The sequence below is a fragment of the Podarcis raffonei genome, chromosome 7, assembly GCF_027172205.1.
Source record: "Podarcis raffonei isolate rPodRaf1 chromosome 7, rPodRaf1.pri, whole genome shotgun sequence".
NCBI lineage: Eukaryota > Metazoa > Chordata > Lepidosauria > Squamata > Lacertidae > Podarcis > Podarcis raffonei.
Window position 1 is genome coordinate 9,008,511 of NC_070608.1, and position 26,798 is coordinate 9,035,308.

General features: G+C 41.3%; 1 protein-coding gene across 1 annotated transcript; it reads right to left on the reverse strand.

Moving 5' to 3' along the window:
• Positions 1 to 26,798, reverse strand: LOC128417055 (solute carrier family 2, facilitated glucose transporter member 5-like). Its single transcript, XM_053395248.1, has 13 exons — positions 26,714 to 26,798; positions 25,822 to 25,924; positions 24,335 to 24,430; positions 23,668 to 23,819; positions 22,166 to 22,290; positions 21,714 to 21,866; positions 21,496 to 21,621; positions 19,847 to 20,034; positions 7,792 to 7,902; positions 7,164 to 7,265; positions 5,655 to 5,730; positions 5,418 to 5,545; positions 1 to 2,333 (listed from the first exon to the last, which is right to left on the reverse strand). Exons 2-13 carry the CDS (start codon positions 25,909 to 25,911, stop codon positions 2,166 to 2,168), a joined length of 1,515 nt encoding a protein of 504 aa, XP_053251223.1. The 5' UTR covers positions 25,912 to 25,924; positions 26,714 to 26,798; the 3' UTR covers positions 1 to 2,165.

Sequence of the window (26,798 nt, forward strand, 5' to 3'; positions counted from 1 at the left end):
TGTCTGTACATATTTTATTTTTGCCCATAATTGGATGCAAGATGCCGGAATGGTCACCCCGATGAAGGGATGAAGCCTGCCAAACTTTGGAATGGTGGTGGTTTTGCTGCAATGGTAGATGCTATCTGCTTGGGGGTGATTACAATATGAATCAAAGAGGGATGGGGCATAGATCCCCAATAAATACTGGCGTAGGTGAAGGACAAGATGTACCTCGGGTCCATGTATAAATAGATTGGCAGTGGAATTTTAGTTCAACCGTTGCCATGGGTCAGAATCTTCCACTGTACCCAAGGGCAGCAGGCTAGCTTACGTGGTCCCAGGGTACGCAACATGGCACACACAGGCCTGTTCTCCAACACCTCCCTACCACCCATGAGTTTCCGAGTAGTTTTCAAAGCAGCCTCACATCCGTGTTGCACATTGCAACTTAAACCTTTTCTTTCCCATGAAGTTTTCCAGGATTGGCACAAAGTATGTAAGTTGTCATATATGTGTGATTGGTTTCTAGATTTGTCAATAGACTGTGTTGCTCATTTTCTCATTGGATGGATCTACAGGGTTCATTCATGTTCAACACCACTCAAAAGTTTGCACTGGGAAATACTGTGACAACCATTTTTTCTCATTCCAAGGATCAACGTGGGGCAACATTCTCATTACATATTGCTGAAGACTATTGTATTCTGTATGGCATCCTCTTTTAAAGCCCAATGTAGCAGTTACTCTTTAGGCTGAAAAGATTTGGAGTTGGGGTGGGAACAACAGTTGTCCAATGATCTATTATCATCTGTCCAAAACATATGTCATAAGCCTGTGAAATGGCAGTTTAGTATTTGTGTGTGTGCATTCTATATACATTATGCATTAAGAGACAAGATGTGTCTTAGAAATTTAGTTTCTAAAAATCCCAGGGATATAACTGAACCATTAAAAGAGACATTATAGGCAAACCAAGCTAGCGATATGTTAACAGCAGATAAGGCCTTCTCGGTAGCTGCTCTCAGATTGTGGAGCTGACTCTCTTCCATGGGAAGCTAGGGCCTCTCCCCCACCCATAGCTTTTCTTTCACTGGTAGACAAACACTTGTTGCTGTTGTTGTTAAGACAGGCCTTCAGGTGCTCAGTTACTGGTACGGCTGGGTTTTCTGAGGATGAGTGTTGTACATTGACTTGTGTGCTTAAAAGGTTTTCAGTGTTTTCCGTGTTGTTTCTAATAGTGTGTGGTTTTAGCTGTTTACATTCATGCTATGTGCCCCTTTGGGTGTTGACCAGGGAGAAAGGCAGGGTATTAAACAAACAAACAAACAAAGGCATCTTGAAAAGACAAAAAGGGGGGACAAAACAGAGCCATTTACCAGTCACAAAAAGCAGAGGTGGGTAAACACTTCTCTGACAAACTGATTTGTTATATATTTAAATATGAAACTCAGAAAATGAAATGTAGAAGTGTCCCTAGGGATGATGAATTTCAGTTTATACATATATTTCATTATTCCAGTCTTAGGTTCACTTCACCACATTCCCTTTGCCTAATGAAAATTTCCCAGCAATTTAGCATGTATTTCTCCTAAAATGCACATCATGTATGCAATTTTGCCTGAGATCACATTTTTGCAAGCACATTCCCCCCCCCCCCAATATATCCATTTCTGTACACAAGCAGCTCAAACAAAGCCATTGAGATAACAATCAATGAACAGAGGAAGCTGTTTTATGCTGAAGCTGGGCAACTGGTATGTCCAATACTGTCTGCAAGGACTGGCAGCAGTTCTCCAGGTCTTCAGGTTAAAATCCTTCCTAGCTCCACCTGGAAGTTCTCAGGGTTCAACCTAGGACCTCTTTCTTGTAAACCCACTGAGCTACTGCCCATCCCCAATCTCCATATATTTTGACTCAGCCAAAACATTGAAAAGATGGCAGCTAATAAGAGGTAGGTTGTCTGCTTTCTCAGTTTGTCCCTGTTTTCACAGGTAAGACTGAATGTAAAAAAGAAGAAGACTGGTTTTTAGATCAGCAGGGAATCTTATATTATTACTACATTAGCTGAACTAAGGCAATTGGAGGATATCAATAAGAGCTTTCTTAGAATCTTTTGTTTGGAAATTCAAAAACAAAAACAAAAAATCCCAACTAAATAACTGCATAGGGTGATTCTCGAGTTTCTAATCTACCACCGTGGCTGAGACCTTCTTGACTGACCGCAGCAACATGATTCTCTTGATATCCACAAAGGTCCTCTTCTTGGTTTCTGGGAGAAACTTCAAGATGAACAAAAAGGTGGCTAGGCAGATAGGGAAGTAAAGCAGAAAGCAGTAGGATCCAATCGACTTCTAGAGTTGGGAAGGAAATGGGGGAGGGAGGGTGGGGAGAGGGAGAGAGAGAGAGATGAGCATATCATGGAAGCTTATTTACTTATCTATCATGCACATGGTTGTATGTATTTCTGTGTTTAGATCCTCATTCACACTCTGGAAGAGGGGAATGACGGTCAGTCTGGGGAAGCTTTAGGTTAGGCTACAGAATCAGTGTGAATTCTTCAACCCAGTCAGTTTATGGACGTCATGTTTTGATATGGATACTGGAGTCTGGAGAAGTACAACATGTCAAAGAAGCAATCCAGAAGTTAGATATGGCCCACCAATCACACAGCCTGAATTTAGGTATTACTGTACCCTTCCATGACTGTGTTGCTGTTTAGTCATTTAGTCATGTCCGACTCTTTGTGACCCCATGGACCAGAGCACGCCAGGCACTCCTGTCTTCCACTGCCTCCTGCTGTTTGGTCAAACTCATGCTAGTAGCTTCGAGAACACTGTCTAACCATCTCGTCCTCTGTCGTCCCCTTCTCCTTGTGCCCTCCATCTTTCCCAACATCAGGGTCTTTTCCAGGGAGTCTTCTCTTCTCATGAGGTGGCCAAGGCATTGGAGCCTCAGCTTCAGGATCTGTCCTTCCAGTGAGCACTCAGGGCTGATTTCCTTCAGAATGGATAGGTTTGATCTTGTTGCAGTCCATGGGACTCTCAAGAGCCTCCTCCAGCACCATAATACAAAAGCATCAATTCTTTCGCGATCAGCCTTCTTTATGGTCCAGCTCTCACTTCCATACATCACTACTGCAGAAGGCACCAAAACATGGGCATCTACACAGTAGCTCTGAACCCCAGTCCACGATGCAATAGTTGGCATCCGTCTGTCTCAGGTGTGCCTTGGGGTGGGTAGGTGAGTGAAGCCAAACCGCTGGACAGTTACAGTGCCTGCTGTGGCTATAGAGACCGATATGGGAGAGGCATGTTTTGATGCAGTTGGGGCAGATGAAGGAATCTGGTTGCACACTGACTTGTTAGCTATGATGCTTTATATGGCATCAAATAACTTTTTAAAGAAAGCAAACAAGTAATTTATAAACTGCTTCACAGCTTAAAGCTTCTAGGGGCAAGCAAATGGGGGGGCAACCATATTACTTTATATTTGGGTGGATTTAATTAGAGGGGGAGGTAATGGTGCTACATGTGGCTGGGATTAATTTACCAGTGCAAACCACTGGCCATCTGTTTTATGGTTCCATTCCAGGGTCAACCTGGGGACCAACTCCTCACCCCAATCTGTTCCTGAATACATTTGTGGCCAGGGCTAATTTTTAATTAGGGTTTTTAAAGCTTTTCTAAACACGGTCAGGAGTTGGGTGCGGGAAGGAAACTTGTGTCTTCTTCCCCTCTCCCTACCGAGACTAGGGTGCCACCCCATCCCCGGTGTCATGGATTGGTTGGGCACAGAGGAATGGTGGGAGGAACCAGCTGAGGAAGCACCAAGGGAAGCTCAGTGCCCAGGGAGTGGTGGTGGGATGACAATGAGTAGTCACAGGGAGAAGGCTGGGAAGAGGAGATGCCAGAAGCTGAAGGGGTAGCAGGACTTGGTGAGCTGGGAGAGTCTGTGGCAGAGTGAAATCCAGAATCAAAGGCAGAAGCTGAAGCAGAGGAGGAGGGAGGTCAAGAGGCCAAGATGAGTTCGGCTGGTGAGGAGTCACAAGTGTCTCCTCCTTCTGCTGTGACAAGCTCCCCTCCCTCCTTTTCTCCCTGAACCAGAAGTGGCATGAAAAGGGCAGAGGAGAGATTGGCTGCATACAGGCACAGTCTCAGATTGCTTGGAAAAAGCCCTCAAGAGGAAGGGACTTAAGACTGTTGTGGGGAAGAGGGGACTTTCAGCCTCGACAACTGATTTTTGACAACAGTTGGTCCCTTACCTTTCCTACCCTGACCTGGCCACAGTGATCCATGCGACGGTCACCTCCAGGCTTGACTACTGTAATTCGCTCTACACAGGGCTGCCCTTGAAGCTGTCCCAGAAACTCCAGTGGGTGCAGAATGCTGCAGCGAGGCTCCTCACAGGGTGTCTGCCATGGGAGCATATTCACCCAGTGCTTTTCCAGCTGCACTGGCTCCCGGTGGAGTACAGGGTCAGATTTAAGGTGCTGGTTTGACCTTTAAAGCCCTTCACGGCCTAGAACCCTCGTACCTACGGGACCGCCTCTCCTGGTATGCCCCACGGAGGACCTTAAGGTCCATAAATAGCAACACCCCAGAGGTCCCGGGCCCTAAGGAAGTTAGATTATCCTCAACCAGAGCCAGGGCCTTCTCAACACTGGCTCTGGCCTGGTGGAACGCTCTGTCTCATGAAACCAGGGCCCGGCGGGATCTGATTTCTTTCCGCAGGGCCTGTAAGACAGAGTTGTTCCACCTGGCCTCTGGCTTAAAATCAGTTTGATTCCCTTCCCCTCTTTCTTTTTCCTTTCTCCTCCTGTGAAGAGGCTGCATCCTAATGTTTTAATGTTGTATTTTAATGTTGTATTTTGATCTTGTTTTTTAAATTGTATTTTAATCAACTTCTTCTTCTTCTTCTTCTTCTTCTTCTTCTTCTTCTTCTTCTTCTTCTTCTTCTTCTTTTCATGGAGTAAGACCACAGGGAATGAACTCTTCTGCTCATTAGGCCTGACATTCAACCAAGTCTGTAGTGTACCTGGTAATAATGAGTTAACTCCAACATGCACAGTGTGATTTACTGCTGGCTCACTCCTGACACCCAGATCCTAAAGGAAAGCTGCTTGCACAGTATCACCCATACCCAGCTGTTGAGCAGAAGGGGTCATGTGGGGAGGAGGAAGCATCCAGCAGTCATGCAGTTTTCCCCCACCCTGCCTGCCTCTCCTTCATGCCTAATTCCCCACCCCCAACAGCCATGGATTGTTCTGGGCCATGCAACGTGACTTGCAGTCAAATGTGGCTGTCTGAACCTGACTCATCCAAAAACTGAGTCCCTCCAAATAGGCCCGATTTGTTTCAGGCCTCAGCCAAATCTGCTGCACAGCCCTAAAGCAAACCATGAACTCCCCGTCAAAACTGACCATCAAAATCACTCACCTCTGTGTGATAAAAAAGCACTCCTGATACAAAGTTCATGAACCAGTGCACAAAGCCCGCAATCACAAAGCCTGAGGCCCGTGATGTCTGAAGGAACAGCTCCAATACAATTAGACACGGAGTTGAATCTTGGTGGAGAGAAAGGATTCAGAACATTGAATGCAACGTTTTCACTGACTCAGTAATTTATCTTTCCTATTCATATCCTTTACATCCTCCATGGAGCTTAGTACTTACTTGGGCCAATGCACTGCGCAAGGAGAAATAGGAGAATAAAAACTGTGCTGAAATACGCCATCTCACTTATGGTGTCCTGTTAGAGAAAGTTGGGTATATGTCAGTTATGTATTACTAAAGTTGCTAACTACCATTTACATAGAGTAAGGGTAGCCAACATGGTGCCCTCCACAAGTTGCGAAGCCACAACTCTGGTCATCCCTGTCCATTTCACCATGCTGATTGAGGATGATGGAGTTTGGGGTCTACCACACTGATTACCCCCTTGATCTTCAAGGATGTCCCTTCTTTACAATTTCCATGTCTTTTCCCACAGCACTGCTGGCCCATGGAATGCAACAGGTGCCACAGAAAATCAAGAGTGAAGCCCCTGTGAGATCCCTTGTAATGGGGAAATAAAAATGCATGATCCTGGGAGTCATTTTGGACTCACAGCTGTTCATGGAGGCACAGGTTAATTCTGTCTCCAGGGCGGCTGTCTACCAGCTCCACCTGCTACGTAGGCTGAGACCCTACCTGCCTGCAGACTGTCTTGCCAGAGTGGTGCAAGCTCTGGTTATCTCCCTCTTGGACTACTGCAATGCGCTCTACGTGGGACTACCTTTGAAGGTGACCCGGAAACTGCAATTAATCCAGAATGCGGCAGCTAGACTGGTGACTGGGAGTGGCTGCCAGGACCACATAACACCGGTCCTGAGAGATCTGCATTGGCTCCCAGTACGTTTCCGAGCACAATTCAAAGTGTTGCTGCTGACCTTTGAAGCCCTAAATGGCCTCGGTCCTGTATACCTGAAGGAGCGTCTCCACCCCCATTGTTCAGCCCGGACACTGAGGTCCAGCGCCGAGGGCCGTCTGGTGGTTCCCTCATTGCGAGAAGTGAGGTTACAGGGAACCAGACAGAGGGCCTTCTCAGTAGTGGCACCCGCCCTGTGGAATGCCCTCCCTTCAGATGTGAAGGAAATAAGTAGCTATCTTATCTTTAAAAGACATCTTAAGGCAGCCCTGTTTAGAGAAGTTTTTAATATTTAATGCTGTATTGTTTTTAACATTCGATTGGAAGCTGCCCAGAGTGGCTGGGGAAACTCATCCAGATGGCCGGGGTATAAATACATTATTATTATTATTATTATTATTATTATTATTATTATTATTATGACTTTTCCAGGAAAAATCTGCAATTCCTTATCACTCACGTCTTGAAGCTTTCACACACAAACCTACTGGATTTTAAATTTCAGAGTATGCATTGGACTTCCAATGAAGCTGAATATTGGAAGATTATTGCAAGAAGGACGGATAAAAGGAAGTCCTTCTTGCAGCACACAGTAGAACTATGGTACTCACTCCCCACAGTGATGGCCACAAGCTTGGATGGCTTTAAAAGGGGATTAGACTAGTTTGTGGAGGAGAAGGCTATCAATGGCTACCAGTTACTCTGCACATACTAAAGGGGAAGGGTGCCCAGGTTCAAAAGGCTATACAGATGCCCAAACTTTTTGAATTACCCACCTGCAATTCCACAGTAATTGCTAACACAACACAGAGGATGCCACAGATCCCAAAGCCAGAGAGAAGCAGAATCTTCCGCCCCACAGAATCAACTAAAAACATCTAGAGAGAGAAAGAGGCAAAGAAGCAGTTCAAACACTTGCCTGGCCAAGGTTCATAAATCAATGTTTGCTCACTGTCCCCTCAGTGGCCACGGCTGCTCCTCTCTTTCTCTCCAGAAGAGCCTGCTACTGATGCTTTACCACAGTCCACTCAGCACTTGGCCTCCTCCACCCCCTCAGTATTGGGGGGTGCTGAGCCCCCTGATCAACAATATTGAGGGGGCTGAAGACAAGTCAGCCCTAAGGAGTTGGTGCCTATGGGTACCAGGAACTGCAGCTCCAAGAAGGATAATCTACAGCACCAATGGTTCCTTGGGGAAAAGCCACGTGCGTTAAATCTATGGTGATGAAACCTTAGAATCCAATAATTGTACAGTTGTGAGGGACCACAGGGATCATCTAGTCCGACCCTCTGCAATGCAAGAATCTTTGTGTGGCTTAAATCCACAACCCTGAGATTTTAGAGTCTCATGCTCTACCGAATGAGCTAAGATGAGAGAGAGAGAGAGGAGTCGGGAGATGCTTACCGAAAATATGTTTGCCAGGCAGAAACTCACAGTGGTAGCTATACTCATGAAGCGGACATTGTCTTTTCCCATATGTGTATATATGTAGGTTCTCTCTGAATAATAGTAAGTCTGAAATTAGACCAGAACAATCAGAGGTTTTAGCTCAAAGTAATTTGTTTATTTGTTTATTACATTTCTGTCCCACCCTCCCTCCCAATGGAGTCCATGGCTGAGAACATCAAATGTTAAAAGAAGTACAATCAATTAAAACTGTAATGATTTACAAAGGAGTCTTTTTAAAGGCTCCGGAGCGGCATCGGGGAGCGCGGTACTGAGAGCCGCTACCCAGCCCGCGAAGTGAAGCCGTGCTGCCATTTGACGGAGAGCGTCGATTTCTTCCTGACATTCGGAACGTAATTGGATTATCCGTGAGTAAGAAGGAACAAAATTTTAAAAGGAAACATAGAAATTGGCTGAAAACGGAGAAGGCAAAAAATAAGGAAGTCTGCCTTCCTCGGACTGCATGTAATCAAAGCAACGAAACAGGAGGCTGCAATTTGACAGGAAGCAGCTTTAAAAATTGACGGACTCGAACATTGGACTTAATCCCCCCTTTTAGCAGGCAGGAGCAGGGGGGGAAGACTTTTGATTTATCTTTCCTGCATGGAGAAAGCATAGAAGGGGAAACTTCTGCCGTCTTGAGCCCTTGGGGAGGGCTGCCTGGAAAGTGAGTCACCGGGACTGAGAGCTGTCACTGGAGGATGCTACAAAGTTACAAAGTTGGTGCTTTGCCCATTTATAACAAGTAAAGACTTTACGGGTGGTAAGTCTGGTGCTCTGGAAAGTTACAATTTGCCATTATTTGGATACAATTAACAATTGGTTATTACTTTTGTTGCCTTTGAAAGGAGCTTCTGCCGTTTTGCAATAGGAACTTTGGACTGCTCCCTCTAGAGGCTGCAGGGAAATTGTTATTACATTTATTGCAAGGAATAGACTTGTGGAATTTTCCAACTGAAAGTAATTCCCGTGGGAACGACCTTGGGATGAGTGGCCCAACAGAAGAGAGAATAATAACAAGAGCTAAGAGTAAAGTTGAACTCAAAAGAAGGGGGTCAATTTCAAATCCAGCTGCAGCTGCTACAACTCCCTCTATGGATACAGTGACAGTGACAAGGGCATTAGTAAAAATAAATGAATCTTTGGAAGCGCTCACAAAGCAGAGCACTGAAAATTCCAAACAGCTGTCTGAGCTGTCAACAAAATTGGATTTAAATACAGAGACAATAAATAAATTAGTTAAAGAAAATGAAATAACTAGAAAAATTGCGGAGGAGGCTAAAACTTCTGCAGAAGAGGCAAAAAATTCTGTAGAAAATGTACAGGAAAAATTGGTACCGGTCAGTAAAAAGCTGGATGAACATGAGGCGGCCCTCTCTTTAATGGAACTACAGAGGAAAAATAGAAATTTGAGATTGAGATCAATTCCAGAAAATGAAAAAGACAATCTGATAGAATTTCTTACAAAAGAATTTCTGGAATTTTGGCAGGACGATTTGAAAGAAGAGGAATTTAAAATAATAACTGCTTTTAGACTGGGCAGGAGACAAAACAGAAAGAGTCCAAGAGACTGCTTGATAACCCTGAGATCTCAGGAAGAGAGAGATAAGATACTAAACTTACATTTTCAAAGACCCCTTGAGATTGAAGATTTTCGTGTGCAGATTTTTAAAGACATTCCTAAATACATCTTGGAAGTGAGGACCTACTACAAGGATTTGGTCACCTTATTAAGAAAGAACAACATACTATTCAGATGGGAGTTTCCACAAGGCCTGTCTTTCAACTATAAGGGAAAGAAAATCAAGATAAAATCAGTGCAAGACAAAGAACAATTTTTGGCAAGGAACCAGGAGGACCTTTTGAAGGGAACGGTGGAACCTACGGACTTAACAGAAGTACCAGACATTTCAAACCTATCCTTCGGGATCAAAACACCAACAGAAGAAGACTTGCTGGGAGCAGCTGGGGGAGTAACTAAATAAATAACAAGATGTCTCTGCAAATTTTAAGCTGGAATTGTAATGGACTGAACCTCCCTAGAAAAAGACGTGAGGTTTTTCATATTTTGAAAAAAGAACAATTGGACTTGATTTGTTTACAAGAAACTCATGTGACCAGAGTTCACCGAAAACTACTTATTAACAAAAGATTAGGACAAGAATTTGTTTCATCGGACAAAGTGAAGAAAAGAGGTGTGGTGATTTATGCAAAGGAAAAGTTGGTTCCTAAATTTGTATTTAAAGATGAACAAGGAAGATATTTGGCAATTGAAATTCAAGTTCAAGGAGAAAAACTATTGATTATAGGAGTTTATGCACCGAATGAAGGGAAGTCAGAATTTTTTAAGAAATTGCATGAGACATTAATGGACTATTTGGATTATAATGTAATTTTAATGGGAGACATGAATGGAGTGGTCTCTACAAATATGGACAAAGCACAAAGACAGGTGGTCTCCAAAGATGGGAGACTACCTAAGACCTTTTTTGAAATGACTGATAACATGAACCTGATTGACATTTGGAGAACAAGGAATCCTCTTGAGAGAGAGGGAACTTTCTTTTCTGAGGCAAAAATGACCTGGACTCGAATTGACCAAATTTGGGTAACTAGTGGAATGGCATCTAAGATAAAGAAAGTGGAAATCTGCCCAAAGACTTGCTACGACCATAACGCCGTAAAGATGGAAATGAACACAACAACAGCTGGATCCTTTAGATGGAGGATGAATGACTCCCTATTTAGAGATGAAGAGGTGTATAAAAAGGCCCAGAAGGCATTGAAGGACTACTTTGAGATAAATCTGAGAACACAAGTGGAAAAAAGAGTAATTTGGGACGCAAGTAAAGCTGTTATGCGAGGATTTTTAATACAACAGAACTCTATAAAAAGGAAGAGACATAATGAGAAGAAGGATAAGATCTTGGAAAAGATAAAAGAAGGGGAAAAGAAATTGAGATCTAAACCAAAGTCACATGAAATTTTGAGAGAAATTAAGTTTTACCAGAGACAATATATGGACTTGATGAACCAAGAGATAGAATGGAAAATAAAACAAATGAGACAAAGGTCATTTGAATCGGCTGATAAATGTGGGAAACTCCTGGCATGGCAATTGAAGAAGAGACAAAAACAGAATACAGTTACAAACCTAGAAGTGGAAGGAAAGAACATTTATAAACCAAATGAGATTAGAAACTGTTTTCAGAGTTATTTCAAGAGACTTTATGCACAAGGGCCGGTGAACGAAAAAGAAATAGAAGAATTTCTTTAAAAATATGGATTACAAAAAATTTCTGAACAAAGTAAAGCGAGTTTAAACCAGAAGATTACTGATCAAGAAATTGAGGGAGCCATTCAAAGTATGCAATTGGGAAAATCTCCAGGACCCGATGGACTAACCTCCAGATATTATAAAGCTTTGAAAGAATGGCTTATACAACCGTTGAAGGAGGTCTGTAATGAAATTTTAGAGGGGGAAAAGGCACCTGAATCGTGGAAAGAAGCTTATATCACACTTATACCAAAGTCAGAGACTGAGAAGAACCAGGTCAAGAACTACCGCCCTATATCATTACTCAATGTGGATTACAAAATTTTTGCAGACATTTTAGCAAAAAGATTGAAAAGAGTTTTGGTGGGGGAGATTCATAAAGACCAAGCGGGCTTTCTTCCAGGAAGACATTTATCAGAGAATGTGAGAAACATAATAGACATTATGGAGTTACTGGAAGTTAATATTAACACTAAGGCAGTACTAATATTTGTGGACGCGGAGAAAGCCTTTGACAATATTTCTTGGAGTTTTATGAAAAAGAATCTCCAAGGGATGGGGGTAGGCCAAGGTTTCGAGAACGGTATAAGTGCAATTTACTCTGAACAAAAAGCAAAATTGATTGTAAATAATGTGGTTACAGAAGAATTTGCTATTGAAAAAGGGACACGACAGGGATGCCCAATATCCCCATTGCTTTTTATATCAGTCCTGGAGGTTTTATTAAACATGATTAGAGGGGACCAGCTGGTTAAAGGGGTTCAGGTCGGAGCTAAACAGTACAAACTGAGAGCATTTGCAGATGATCTAGTTTTAACCTTACAAGAGCCAGACACTAGTACGAGAAGAGTTTTAGAGTTAATACAAGTATTTGGTCAAGTAGCAGGCTTTAAGCTGAATAAACAGAAAACGAAAGTATTGGATAAAAATTTAACAAGTGCAGAAAGAGAGAAATTCCAGAATGATACTGGTTTATTGATAGCAAAGAAGGTGAAATACCTGGGGATAAATCTGACATCTAAGAATGTGAACCTATTTAAAGATAACTATGAGAAATGTTGGGCAGAAGTGAAAAAAGATTTAGAAATATGGTCAAGTTTGAGACTTTCCTTGTTAGGCCGAATTGCTGTTATTAAGATGAATGTCTTGCCGAGAATGTTATTTTTGTTTCAAACATTGCAGATTCTGGACAAAATGGATTGTTTCAAGAGGTGGCAAAAAGATATATCTAGATTTGTCTGGCAGGGCAAAAAGCCCAGAATAAAATTTAAGATACTAACTGATGCAAAAGAAAGAGGGGGGTTTGCCCTGCCGGACTTAAAATTGTACTATGAATCAGCAGCTTTTTGCTGGCTGAAAAACTGGCTACTTCTTGAAAATACAGACATTTTGGACTTGGAAGGGTTTAATAATAGATTTGGCTGGCATGCATATATATGGTACGACAAGGTCAAGATCCACCAAGGTTTCAAAAATCATATTGTTAGAAAAGCCCTATATAATGTATGGATTAGATATAAAGACTTGTTGGAAAACAAAACACCCAGGTGGTTGTCACCGATGGAAGCTAAGGAAGTGAAAAAATTAAACATGGAATCTAAATGGCCGAAATATTGGGAAATTATAGAGTATGAGGAGGGAAGAGTTAAATTGCAAAGTTATGAGAAATTGAAGTCCAAAGTAAGAGATTGGCTCCATTATTACCAGATAAATGAAGTTTTTAAACAGGACAGGAAAATTGGCTTTCAGGTGGAAAGGTCGAAATTAGAAACAGAGCTTTTGGAACCCAGTACTAAGAATTTGTCAAGAATGTACAACTTGCTGTTGAAATGGAATACACAGGATGAGATGGTTAAATCAGCTATGATTAAATGGGCACAGGACATTGGACATGACATTATGTTTGCAGACTGGGAACAGTTATGGACCACCGGTATAAAGTTTACGGCATGTAATGCCTTAAGAGAGAATATTATGAAAATGATTTATAGGTGGTACATGACCCCAGTCAAGCTTGCAAAAATTTACCATTTGCCCAATAACAAATGCTGGAAATGTAATGAAACTGAAGGTACTTTTTATCACCTTTGGTGGACATGCCCAAAGATTAAGGCTTTCTGGGAAAGGATTTATAATGAAATGAAAAAGGTGCTTAAATGCACTTTTGTGAAGAAACCAGAAGCCTTTCTCTTGGGCATGGTAGGCCAATTGGTGTCAAAGAAAGATAGGACGTTTTTTATGTATGCGACAACAGCAGCAAGAGTACTTTTAGCAAAGTACTGGAAGACACAAGAACTACCCACACTGGAAGAATGGCAGACGAAGGTGATTGACTACATGGGATTGGCTGAGATGACTGGCAGAATCCGAGACCAAGGGAAAGAGACGGTGGAAGAAGATTGGAAGAAATTTAAAGTTTACCTTAAGAACTGTTGTAAAATTAAATATCCCAACAGAGAATTTGGGACAGTAAAGCCATTATTTTTGTTACTATTGAGTCCCCCCCCCCCGTCTCTTTGAAGCTATAAGCAAGGGATATAAAACGCCATTTTGTTGCCAAGAGAGAACACCCTGGTGGCTACTTAGTTACCAAAGGAAATAACTTCTTCTACTCCTCTACAACGGATTTTTGTGGATTTGCTCTTCTTCGTCTGTTTTCTCCCTATATAAGGAATATCAGTTTGTTTGCTCTCTGGGTTTTTTTTGGGTTTTTTTTGAGAATTACGTCACTCATCTTGTTTGGAACCTGGGTTATTGGGATTAAAGATTTTTGTAAGAGACTCTTGGGAATTGTTATTGTACTAAACTACGCAACCAACTCCTGGGATGTAGCCAAGCAAGTGGCAAGAAGTTATAGAAGGGTCTTCTGATTTATTCGACTGTTGCTTATACATTAACAAAGTGACTAACTCTTTCCCCTACCAGAACTAAATATATTTGGATTTGGTTTATGATATAGACGTATAAGATAGGGAAACTGTTTAACTGATATTGAGTTTAAGGATTTTATTCTGGTATTCTGGTTGTATATTGAACAAAAACAGTCTGCTGATATCTAATAAGGTTGGGTAAAACAAAATTATTGGTTTTGCTTTTTGTATTATTATTTATTTGTGTAAAAGACAAAAAGGGAAGGGGAAGGTAAAATGTCGCATACTCAGAAAAAGACAGAAGGAGCAACACCAGGAGAGAGAAAGGGTTCAAGACAAGAATCGGAATGGAAGGCAGATATTGTAAAGATGTTTTCAGAACTTAAAACAGACATAAAAAGTAGCGAGAAAAATCTTGAGAGTAAACTGGGCAATATGGAAACTAAATTAGAACAAATGGACAATAAAATTGACTTAACAGTGAATGAACTGAAAGACCAAATGAAGGAAATTGCAAAGAAAAACACTGAGATTGTTAAAAGAACACAAAACCTGGAAGAAGGAATGAAAAGGACAAAACTAGAAATGAGAGAGGTGCGAAAGGAAGAGGAAAAAATAAGAGTAGAAATGTCTGAAGTGAATAGGACGCAGGAAGAGCTCTGGGACGCGGTGGCGATGAATGAACTTCGGCAACGGGAGTCTAACTTGAGATTAAGATCGGTGCCAGAAACCCAGGGAGAAAAGATTAAAGAAAAATTGACGGCAGAAATTGCCCAATGGTTGGATATGAAAATTGAAGATGTGCAGAAAACGATACAAAACGCATTTAGGATTAAAATAAGAACGACCAAAGCTAAAAAATTCCCCGGTGACTGTTTGATCATCTTTAGGGACAAAGAAATGAGAGATTTGATTTTGCAAAGAAACAGAGAGAAGCGTCTAAACATCGATGGAAATTATATAATTATTTTTAAAGACGTGCCGGTGAGACTACTGAAAAAAAGGGACCGATACAGACAATTAGTACAAACATTGAAGAAAAATGGAATAGAATTTAAGTGGGAATTTCCAGAAGGAGTGACATTTGCATACAAAGGGAAGAGGCACAGACTGACTAAACCAGAAGATGTGGAAAAATTTTTCAGAAGATACAGAGAGTTGACCAGAGTTGGAGAAGAGGCAGAAGTGCTGGGAGCTAGAGGTGGTGAAGGAGATTCGGTGGAGCTGGAGGAGGAAGAGGAGCGAGACAGTAAGGAGAAAAGAAAAGGAAGAGGAGGAGGAAAGGACGAAGAAGAGGAAAGCGAAGAAGATAAGGAAGAGGAAGAGAAGTAAAAAGAGGAAAAAGAATTTATTTAATTGATAGACATCATGGCATTAAAATTATGGACATGGAATACAAATGGCTTGAATGAAAGAAAAAAAAGGAATAAAGTGATACAACATCTAAAACAGAAGAATTTGGACATTATTTGTTTACAAGAGACCCATGTTAAAAAAGCGCATAGGAAAATCTTGGTTAATAAAAAATTGGGAAATGAATTTGTTTCATCGGATAAAAGCAAGAAGAGAGGGGTGGTTTTGTATATAAAAAGCAAACTAGAGGCACAGCAACTATTCAAAGACGAGGAAGGGAGGATTATAGCAGTACAAGTCAACTGGCTAGGCGAAAAATTAATAATTATTGGAGTTTATGCACCAAATGGATGCAAAGCAGATTTTTTTAAAGGATTGGAGGAAAAACTATTTGAATATTTGGATCAGAAAATAATAATAATGGGAGATCTCAACGGGGTGGTCTCAATGGAAATGGACAGGCTTCGGGCCAAAGGTAAATCGAAAGAGGGGAAACTACCAAAAACCTTTTTTGATATGGCGGAAAACTGCAATTTGGTGGATATCTGGAGATTGAGACACCCGTTAGAAAAACAATTCACTTTCTATTCAGAAGTTAATCAAGCAATGTCTCAAATTGATCAGATCTGGGTTTCTGGTGAGTTAACTACAAGAATATTAAAGATTGAGATTCAACCCAAAGTATTATCAGACCATAATGCGGTGAAAGCCATTCTAAAAGGGAGTGAAGAAAAGTCCTTCAGGTGGAGGCTAAACGAAAACCTTCTAGATGACCAAAAAATTGTGGATATGGCGAAGAAATGTTTGACGGACTATTTTGTAAACAATTCTAATAAAGGAACGAAAACGAGTGTGGTCTGGGACGCCAGCAAAGCCGTAATGAGAGGATTCTTCATTCAACAAAATTCAATTAAAAATAGAATGAGAGAAAAAGGGAAGAAGGAAATTTTAAAACAAATAATGGAAAATGAAAAGAAACTAACGACAAGGCCAGGTGATGAGAAAGTAAAACAAAGTATAAAAATGCTACAGACACAATTTGCAATGATAATTAATAAAGAAGTGGAATGGAATATAAGAAGAATGAAGCAAAAGAATTTTGAATATGCAAACAAATCTGGAAAATGGCTTGCGTGGCAAATTAAAAAGAGGAAGGAACAAAGCATAATTAAGAAAATCAAAATAGAAGATCAAGAGATAGAGAACCCGAAGGGAATAAGGAAAGGCTTTGTGGACTTTTATAAAGACTTATATAAACGAAAAGAGAAACTTAACATTAATGCAATAGAAGAATATTTAAAGAAGAAAAAGGTGCAAAAAGTATCAGACAGTAATAAAATTAAATTGAATGAACCAATAGAATTGGAAGAGGTTTCAAGAGCAATAAAGGACTTAAAAAATGGGAAGGCGCCAGGGCCGGATGGATTCAGTGCAAGATACTACAAAGAAATGAAACACACTTTACTTGTACCACTGAAAGATGTAATGAATAAGATATTGGAAAAAGGAGAACTACCTGAAACTTGGAAGGAAGCATACATAACGTTAATTCCCAAACAAGATTCGGATTTAACGCAGGTTAAAAATTACAGGCCAATTTCGTTATTGAATAATGATTATAAAATGTTTGCAAATATTTTGGCAAATAGGATGAAAAAGGTTCTGAATGAAATGATACATAAGGATCAAGTGGGTTTCCTTCCCGGGAGACAAATGAAAGATAATATAAGAAATGTAATTAACATAATTGAATATTTGTCAAGCGGGAAGGATAAACAAGCGATGTTGATTTTTGTGGACGCTGAGAAGGCCTTTGATAACATTTATTGGGAATTTATGCTAAAGAATTTAGAATATATGGATGTGGGTCAATCTTTCTTAAGTGGTATAAAGGCAATATATTCAGAACAGAGAGCAAAATTAATTGTGAACAACGTTATAACAGAAGATATTGCCATAATGAAAGGTACAAGACAAGGGTGTCCGTTATCCCCGCTGTTATTCATCTCGGTCCTGGAGGTCTTCCTAAGAACTATAAGAAACAATGAAAATATAAAAGGAGTAACTGTGGGCGGCAATCAATATAAGGTTAAAGCCTTTGCCGATGACTTGGTCATAACTATTGAGGAACCTATACAGAGTGTTAAAGAAGTGATAGAAGAAATTGAATATTTTGGTCAGGTGTCAGGTTTTAAATTAAATAGGAAAAAAACCAAAATAATGGTTAAAAATTTGGATCAAGAAGTTATAGAAGAAATACAGCAGCAAACAGAAATGAATGTGGTAAAAAAAGTAAAGTACTTAGGAATCACGTTAACTCCTAGAAATATTGACTTGTTTCAAAACAATTATGTACCAGTTTGGAATAAGATTAAACGTGACTTAGACGTATGGGCAAGAATGAGATTATCGTTTGGGGGAAGAATTGCAACAATAAAAATGAGCGTGCTACCGAAAATGTTGTTTTTGTTTCAAACGATACCAATAATTAAAGGAGAGACTATATTTAAAGAATGGCAAAGAACAATGTCAAAATATATCTGGCAGGGCAAAAAGCCGAGAATTAAATTTAAGATATTAACAGATGCAAAAGAAAGAGGAGGCTTTGCCCTGCCAGACTTGAAGTTATATTATGAGGCTTCGTGTCTTTGCTGGTTGAAAGAATGGATAAAATTGGAGAATACGGAATTGTTGGATTTAGAGGGACATGACAACAGATTTGGGTGGCACGCTTATCTATGGTGTGATAAAAACAGAGTGCACAGAGGTTTTGAAAGTCATATTTTTAGAGGTACGTTAATTGAAGTATGGAATAGGTACAAAAACCTATTAGAGCCGAAAACACCAATGTGGTTATCCCCACTGGAGATAATGAGTACGAAAAAAGTCAATATGACAGGAGACTGGATTACATATGAAAATTTAATAATTAAAGAAGGTGATAAATGGAATCTGAAACCATATGAAGAGGTTAAAGAAAAGGTGTATGATTGGCTGCATTATTTTCAATTGAATGCAATGTTTAAAAAAGAGATGCGGGAGAAAGGTTACTCAGGAAAAAAATCAAAGTTTCAGCAAGAAATTTTGAATAGTGATGTAAAAGTATTGTCAAAAATGTATAAACTATTACTCGAATGGCATACAAAAGATGAGGAAGTTAAAACGGTAATGATTCAATGGGCTAAAGATTTTGGCTATAATATACAATTTGAGGACTGGATAAGGTTATGGAAAGAGGGAATGAAATTCACCGCATGTACTACGATAAAAGAAAATGTGATGAAAATGTTATATAGATGGTATATAACCCCAGTGAAACTAGGAAAGATGTTTAAAGTTAGTAATAAATGTTGGAAATGTCAAGAGAAAGAAGGAACATTTTATCACATGTGGTGGGAATGTAAGAAAGTGAAAAGCTTCTGGGAAATGATTTATAACGAGATGAAAAAAATGATGAGATATACATTTGTAAAGAAACCAGAAGCATTGTTATTAGGTATACTAGGTAATGATGTTGAAAAGAAAGATGTGAAGCTATTTAGATATGCAGTTACAGCTGCTAGAATTTTGATGGCCCAAAAATGGAAACAGGTAGAAATGCCAACGAGGGAGGAATGGAGAATGAAATTGATGGAATACGCAGAAATGGACAAATTAACATGTAAAATTCGAGACCAACGCGATCAGAGGTTCACCGAGGACTGGAACAAATTTACAGAGTATATCAAAACTGTGTGTGATCAGGAAATAACGCTTGTTGGATTTCAGGAAGCTTTGTGAAGAGAATAGTAAGGAATGTTGTTTAAACGAAAAGATAAAATAAGGATTGTTAAAGTGCAACACAAATTTAAGGAACGTGAAAAGTTGTGAAAAATATGGAAATTGTCAGATAGGCTGACGGAAGTCTATACGATGTATAAGTTAAATTGGATGTTAAATTGTAACTGGATTGGTTATTGTAAATTTGAATAAAAATTAATTACAAAAAAAAAAAGAACTGTTGTAAAATTAATGAGTGCTAAAATGTTTTGAGTAATGTAAAATAGAATTGCAGCGATAAACAATTGGACATGGGAAAAAGGATTTAAAGGAAGTGCCATAAGTAAATAAAATTAGAGGTTGCTGGAAAAATTTAAAACAAGGATGCAGAAAAAGGAGGTATGGGGAAGTCGCTGAAAGAAGGTTTAAGGAAAAGAAGGTTATGAAATTATACATGTTTATATGTGTGTTTGTTTTTGTATTGTTTTGTATTGTTATTTAATATGTGTTGGAAAATTAATAAAAATTTATTTTTAAAAAAAAACTGTAATGATTTACAATTATTAAAAGTGCTGGGGTGCTTGATAGTTGCAGACCTGGAGAACAGAATATCAACCGAGTGCAGAGAATATGACCATCTCCCTAGATACACAGCATGAATGACTGGTGTCATCGCCTGTGAACTTTGTGTTCAAAACAAGTCTTTGTTTCACCTGACTCAACCTCAGAACATCTTGGCCTGCATCTCTCTTACCGCAATGACTCCAGTGAGATGCTGGGAAGCCATCAAGGTAATTACAGTGATGACTTGCCATCGCAGGCTTCTCTTCCAGAGCAATTTGGGCGTGTTCAAGGGCTTTTCTGCCTTCGCAGCAAAGAACTCCTCGCGGAGCTCATCCATCTCGTCCTCCACGTCTTCCCGTCCTCTCAACATCTGCAAGGCTAGGTGGGAGTAGAGGCAGAAAGGAGGTGACTTCCAAAATAAGCAAAGGGGTCAGTGGAAATGAAGTTTTTTAAACACCTAATTAAAGGCAGTGCAAAGCCCCTGTGTTAATCACAACATCAGGATAAAAGGAATGATACAATAATGACGGAGTGCTGAGATCCCATGACAGGAGTAAGGAATCTCCAGTCTGTGGGTCACTCTTGCCCCATTGAGGTTCCCAGCTTAGCCAACAAAGTTATTTTGGGCAAGCTGTGCCCACCCACACCTACACCGAATGCCAAACAGGCAAGGGAGGGGCCTGACCAAAAGGGCAGGGCTTGACCAAAACTACTTTGTGCAGCTCACGAAGCGCCCAACAGCCAGCTGGTTGTTGAGAGCCATTGATATGCTGGGTGTGGCGTTTGCCTCCTAGGTGGGTCATAAGGAAAGGGTTAAAATGAGTGTGATGTGATTGGCCAGTGGAAACTGATAGGGGGAGTTAGAGTGGGTGCTGTGTGAAAGTCAGTTGAGGGTTGGGAGTTGGAGAAGGAAGAGGGAGGATATAAGTCTGTGGGTTGGTCGAGTGGTGTGGTGAGAGAGTGAGAGGAACTGTTAGGACTGTTAGGTGGAGTCAGATAGATAGATAGTTGGGATAATCAGTTTGAAGTTGTTAGGAACTAATAGGACAGTTAAGGAACTAAGATTAAGAAACTGCCAAGAAAAATTAACTGAAACCATAAGCTTGTTCATGCCTATAAAATAAACTTGATTATTTGTTAATGTTAACAACTGTCTGGACTCCGTGTGTACCTGTGAGAAACGGGTTGGTGGCAGCGAAGAAAGCAATTACAGTGGTGGCACAGGGTCAATAGACCGTCAAACGTCGGGGGACCCTGTGTGATCACCATACTGGGCAAAGCAGAGACCAAACGCTAAGCAGGATTGCTCCTCCTTTGTATCATCCGATGCAAAGGGGGAGTGATCTTGTTGAGTAGCAAACTCTCTGGTGCAGCTGCACTCAGCAGTAAGCAGGGTTTCCCTCTCCCCTGTTGAAAGTGAGCACCACTGTGCTCAGGAGAGTGATTGGGTCTTTCTGCTGCTCCACCTTTAAAAGATGGCTCCAGCAATCTTTAAAAGGGTAGGCGAAACACTTTCCCATGCTCAAATGGGAGATGTTGACCTGGGGGGGGGGGCAACCCACCCATCAACCATTCCACATGTCAACATTGGCCCACTGGCCCCTGGAGCTGAAAAAGTTCCCTACCCTTGTCTGATGGGATGGGCAAATGTTCTTCAGGCTGTGGGGTACCCTCTCTGTGTATGCTGCCCACACCCAGTGGTCCCAGTACACCTCAATGTATTGTAAAGCTATCCACCATTCCTAATGGGATCCTAAATATGAGTTGCCCGGGAATGATCAAAGGAGCTTTGCATGGTGTCCACTCCTAAAGGTCCCAGTACAAATGATAGTATTTTACCTTCTCTTGCACCATCTTCATCCTTCTTCTGAATGTATAAGTACCTAGGACTTTCAGGAATGAAGGGCAGTAGGAAGACCTGACACGCTGGCATGACCCCAGCAAAGCACATCAGAATCGGCCAACCTGTGCAAGAAGGGTAACTGATGATATTGCGAACAATAAACGAACGGGGATTGTGCTTCTGATACAGCAAAGGGTGCTCTTCTCTAAATTACCTCTTTCATTCCCCAGGACTTCCCGAAGAGCGAGGGTCTGAGCCAACAAGACACCAATGGAAAAAAAGAAGTTGGCCGTCATGGTTATGCATCCTCGCAGCTCTACAGGCGATATCTCGCCAATGTATATGGGAACAGCACTGTAGATTATTCCTGGTTAGATGATAAATCAAGGGATAATCATGATCTGCATGTGACATGATGTATATAAACATCTGAATATCTCCACGGTGTATAGGAGGCCCTAGTGGGAAGTAACAGGAATTGGTCAGCACCACAAAATGTTCCCCACGAAGGTATGCAAAATGGCAACCAGTTCTTTTTGATCTGCATGAGACATCACTGTGTTAAATGATGCGGAGACATGGCAGGTAACAGCATAAGTTATGGGAATGTGTTTAATGAAAATCATCATCATCAACAACATCACTCAATCCAGTACCCTGACTCACCTGAGCATATTCCAGTCACCAAGCGTGCAACCATTTTGAATTCATATGTAGTTACCTCATGTGTGCAACCCATGAGTACAGCAGAGAGAATGGACAAAACATTAGTAATAATCAAAGTACCTTTCCTGAAAAGACAAGGAAAGCAGAAAAGTTTGTGTGGGTTGGGAGTTGCTAGTGAAGATATGATACCACCAAAAGAGCAGCAGTAGGAGAGCCGCTATGGAATTGCAATAAGGCCTTCAGCTTTCTATGGATACTTGGTTCTGCGCTTTGCTAGTTATGGGTGGAGACCTGCAAGGCACTGACTGCCCTACTCTTAAGCACTTTAAAATTATCAAAGCCCTTTCTAGGATTTCAGCAGACATTGCTCACATGTTTCCATGAGGTCTAGTAAGTTGGCTTTTGCAACCCTGCTATGTTCCCGCGAGGGGTGCAGAGCTTTGGATCATTTACATGGAAGCTTGTGCTCTACCTCTGAGCTACCTTTCTAAAGGGTATATCATAAGGCCAGTTATTAGATGCTACCGCAGAGATGTAGGTCTGCAGCAACTGTATTTCCTCACTTCCCCTGAAGCAGGCATAGGCAAACTCAGCCCTCCAGATGTTTTGGGACTACAACTCCCATCATCCCTGACCACTGGTCCTGTTAGGATAATGGGTGTTGTAGTCCCAAAACATCTGGAGGGCTGAGTTTGCCTAAGCCTGCCCTGAAGCTTACTGCTTGGTCCCTCTCCAAGGTGCTGATTCTGTCTTATCTTCCTTTCTTGTCTGCCTAGAACTTTGAAACTTTACTTAGCCCTGGTGGCTATATCCTCAACTATCTGAGTCACTATGGGGATCGCAGACCAGTTGATGGTGGTTACAAGTGTGGGAGGCACCCAGAGCATGCTTTTAAAAGTGAGTAGAGAATGAGACTCTTAATCACAGGGTCGTGGGATTGAATTCCACATTGGGCCAAAGATTCCTGCAATGCAGGGGTTGGTCTAGATGGCCCTTGTGATCCCTTCCAACTCTACAATTCTATGATTCTATTTCCATTCATCTTGCAGATTTATAACCACGTTGTGGCCAAAAGCTATCAAAGCCGCAGACAATAAAACAAAATACAAAAGATGCTGCCTCAAGAATCTAAGAACAATAAGAAACATTTCAGGAGTTCTACAGGTAGTATTCCATTATAGAATTGGGTAACACTTCAGGGAAAGCTTTCTTAAGTTATTAGTAGCTGTCTTGTGGGCTTTCCATAGGCAGCTGCAGACATTCCATGGGCACCTGTAGGATATCGTGAGGACAAGATGCTGGAACTAGATGGGCCTTTGGCCTGATCCAGCAGGGCCCGTCTTATGTTCTTCTTGTGACCTCCTCCCCCTTCATGGGCCATTTGGTATCTGTAGTGGTGAGCAATGCGATAGATCACGGCATGTAGGTCAGAAGCAACTCATTTCCCCTCACTTCTCACCAGCCTAGGGCATGCAGTTCATCAGTCATGATTCTGTCTATACCTGCCACATCTATCCTCCAGGACGCCAATTAGAAGTGCCCCAAATGTACCTCCCAGTGGATATAAAGCGATGGAGGAGGACATCAAGAATAACTTGATGTTGGGGTTCATCTTCGGGGGGAAAGTGGTTACGTTATAAAAGTCTTTTATGAGCTAGGAGAGAAGCACAGAAAAGTTGATGTTAGGACAGCACTACACATCACATGACAGCAGAATCTCAACGGTTGTGACCAGGGATAGGAGAGTCTGTCAATCTCTCTCAATTTCTCATTTGTCCCTTCTTAAATTAAGTCCTCTTCTGGTCCATATCAGTTTGTGATGTTTTTGAAGTCCTCATGAAAATTCAACCACCTTTAAGTGTGGATTTCTCTAAATTTACAAATGTTTATGCTATTTTGTCTCCCCCTCCCTCCCTTATAACACCAGAAATTGAGGAAATCCAATGGATCTAAATGTTGGAAGATTGAGGAGAGTCAAAAGAAAGCACTCCTTCAAGCAGCACAGTCGCTGTTGATGGCACTGACAGTCACTAACTTGGACAAACTCATGTAGAATTAGACTGTCAGTGACTGCTAGCCACAATAGCTATGGCTTACCTCCACTTTCAGAGGCACAACAAATTACCCCTTAGGGAACACAGCCCACAAAATAAAAGAAGCCATTTGTACCACAGAAGGGGAGTAGATCAGCCAGATGTTGTAACCATAGGTTGCAGACAGGAGGCAGGCAGCAAACAACACCCAAAGAAGTGTCATTGACAAGTCCTACAGGAAGAAGTAGGAGATACTGTGATGAGACAGGGCAAAATACTTGCATTTCTTTCTTGTTAATTAGGTGTATTTACAACCAAGAAGCAGAAAGATAGAATAAAGACAGAGGTGCATTCAGTCCTCAAGGGAGGTACATTTGGTGGACATGCAGATATTCCTTGACAATTACAACTTTTGTAGAGATGTAACAATCCAAAATCATCATCATCATCATCATCATCCCAAGGGGTCTTTGATACTAAGAGGCCACTTGGAGTTCTGAAGATACCAGGGATTTAAAGAAGGAGAAATCTGATTATGATGGTTTACTTACTTCCCTGAACAGTTTTCAACATTAGTAAAACACCAAATGCAAGATTAAAAACAAATGAATAAACAGGAATAAACAAATATTGACTATAAGCAACACAAATGCCAATCAGTATATAAAACCCTCTCAAAGCCAGAACAAACTCAACAACAGAAAACCCATTTAAAATCTGCCTAAAACCAGACCTGGAAAAACAATTTAGTGAAGGAAATTAAATGTTAGAAAAATCACTTAAATAATGTAAACAAAACTTTTTTAAAAACTTGAAAAATAATACTGTAGTATAATGGGTTGGATTCAGACTTGTTGTTTAGTCATTTAGTCGTGTCCGACTCTCCGTGACCCCATGGACCAGAGCACGCCAGGCACTCCTGTCTTCCACTGCCTCCCGCAGTTTGGTCAGACTCATGTTTGTAGCTTCGAGAACACTGTCCAACCATCTCGTCCTCTGTCATCCCGTTCTCCTTGTGCCCTCCATCTTTCCCAGCATCAGGGTCTTTTCCAGGGAGTCTTCTCTTCTCATGAGGTGGCCAAAGTATTGGAGCCTCAGCTTCACGATCTGTCCTTCCAGTGAGCACTCAGGGCTGATTTCCTTAAGAATGGATACGTTTGATCTTCTTGCAGTCCATGGGACTCTCAAGAGTCTCCTCCAGCACCATAATTCAAAAGCATCAATTCTTCGGCGATCACCCTTCTTTATGGTCCAGCTCTCACTTCCATACATCACTCCTGGGAAAACCATAGCTTTTACTATACGGATCTTTGTTGGTAAGGTGATGTCTCTACTTTTTAAGATGTTGTCTAGATTTGCCATCGCCTTTCTCCCAAGGAGCAGGCGTCTTTTAATTTTGTGACTGCTGTCACCATCTGCAGTGATCAGATTCAGACTTAGAATGCTTAAAGAAGACCCATTGAAATGAGTCCAGTGGGACTACTTTCACCATGATTATTTCTGGACCCCACCCAATATATTATGAACCAAACTGTACTATTAGCTTATAAGTAATGCTGTATCTGAAACCTGGGAAACAATTACACAGAAACTTTGATTTTCAATGTGTTATAAACCCAGTACCTTGAATGCAGCCTCCAGCCTCACTCGTTTCTTGGGTTTTTTACTAGTTGGCGCCTCCTTTTTGTCCATGGTTTCCTGAGTAGAAGTCATAAAAAAGGCTCACCTGGGGGGAAATAAGATAGTGTTGTTGGTAGAAGGCAGCTGATCAGATGCATGCAGGAAGTCGCTAAGCAAGGTATGGAGGCAAGGCAGTTATTTGTCTCTGTGATGGCCACCTTACAGCCTCCCTAGGGTCTTCCCAGCTAAGACAGAATCCACTCCTCTGCTCAGCTGACTCCCCCCCTTTAAAGAGCTGCTGCCATGATACAGGAGTTAATTATTGCCATGAGGCTCTCCCTTATCATCCAATTTCCAAATCTCCCTGGAGTCTCCCTGGAGTCTAGTGTGGAATGAAATCTTCTAAGCATGAGGGCATCATGTTAGCTATTCAAATGGGGAGATTGGAAGGCAGGCAAAGACCACCACTGCAAGGCCTACTCAAACTGAATTTCCCCCTTTGGGGTGATCTACCATCAACTGCACTGTGTGAAGCATCCCGGTGTGTTTTCAGTACATAGATACCCTTTTCTGTGTCTTTACAATATGCAAATAAACATTACTTTTAAACTGCCCTTCTAGAACCTATATCCTGAATGCTGGGCTATAAATAACTGACCCAGAGTGATTCTGGGACTCTCTTGATGCAACCTGGCTGAAGCTTGAATCATCTCCCCTGAATCAACCCAGTTCATCTTGGGATTTGACTGAATCCAGTGCACAGGCCTAATTCGGGCAACAGGATCAGCCAGATAACTGGGAAGTAATGAGATCTGCCTGGAAAAATCCCTTCAACCATGCAGAGGGTAGATCCCACAGGATGGAAGACGAATAGGCCAAGAGCCCCCGGACTTACCATAGCTTTCTGCAACTTGTAAGTAGGGGGGAACTGAACCTAGCACAACTGTTCTGTAGAAATAAGGCATTTCAGAACCTCTAAG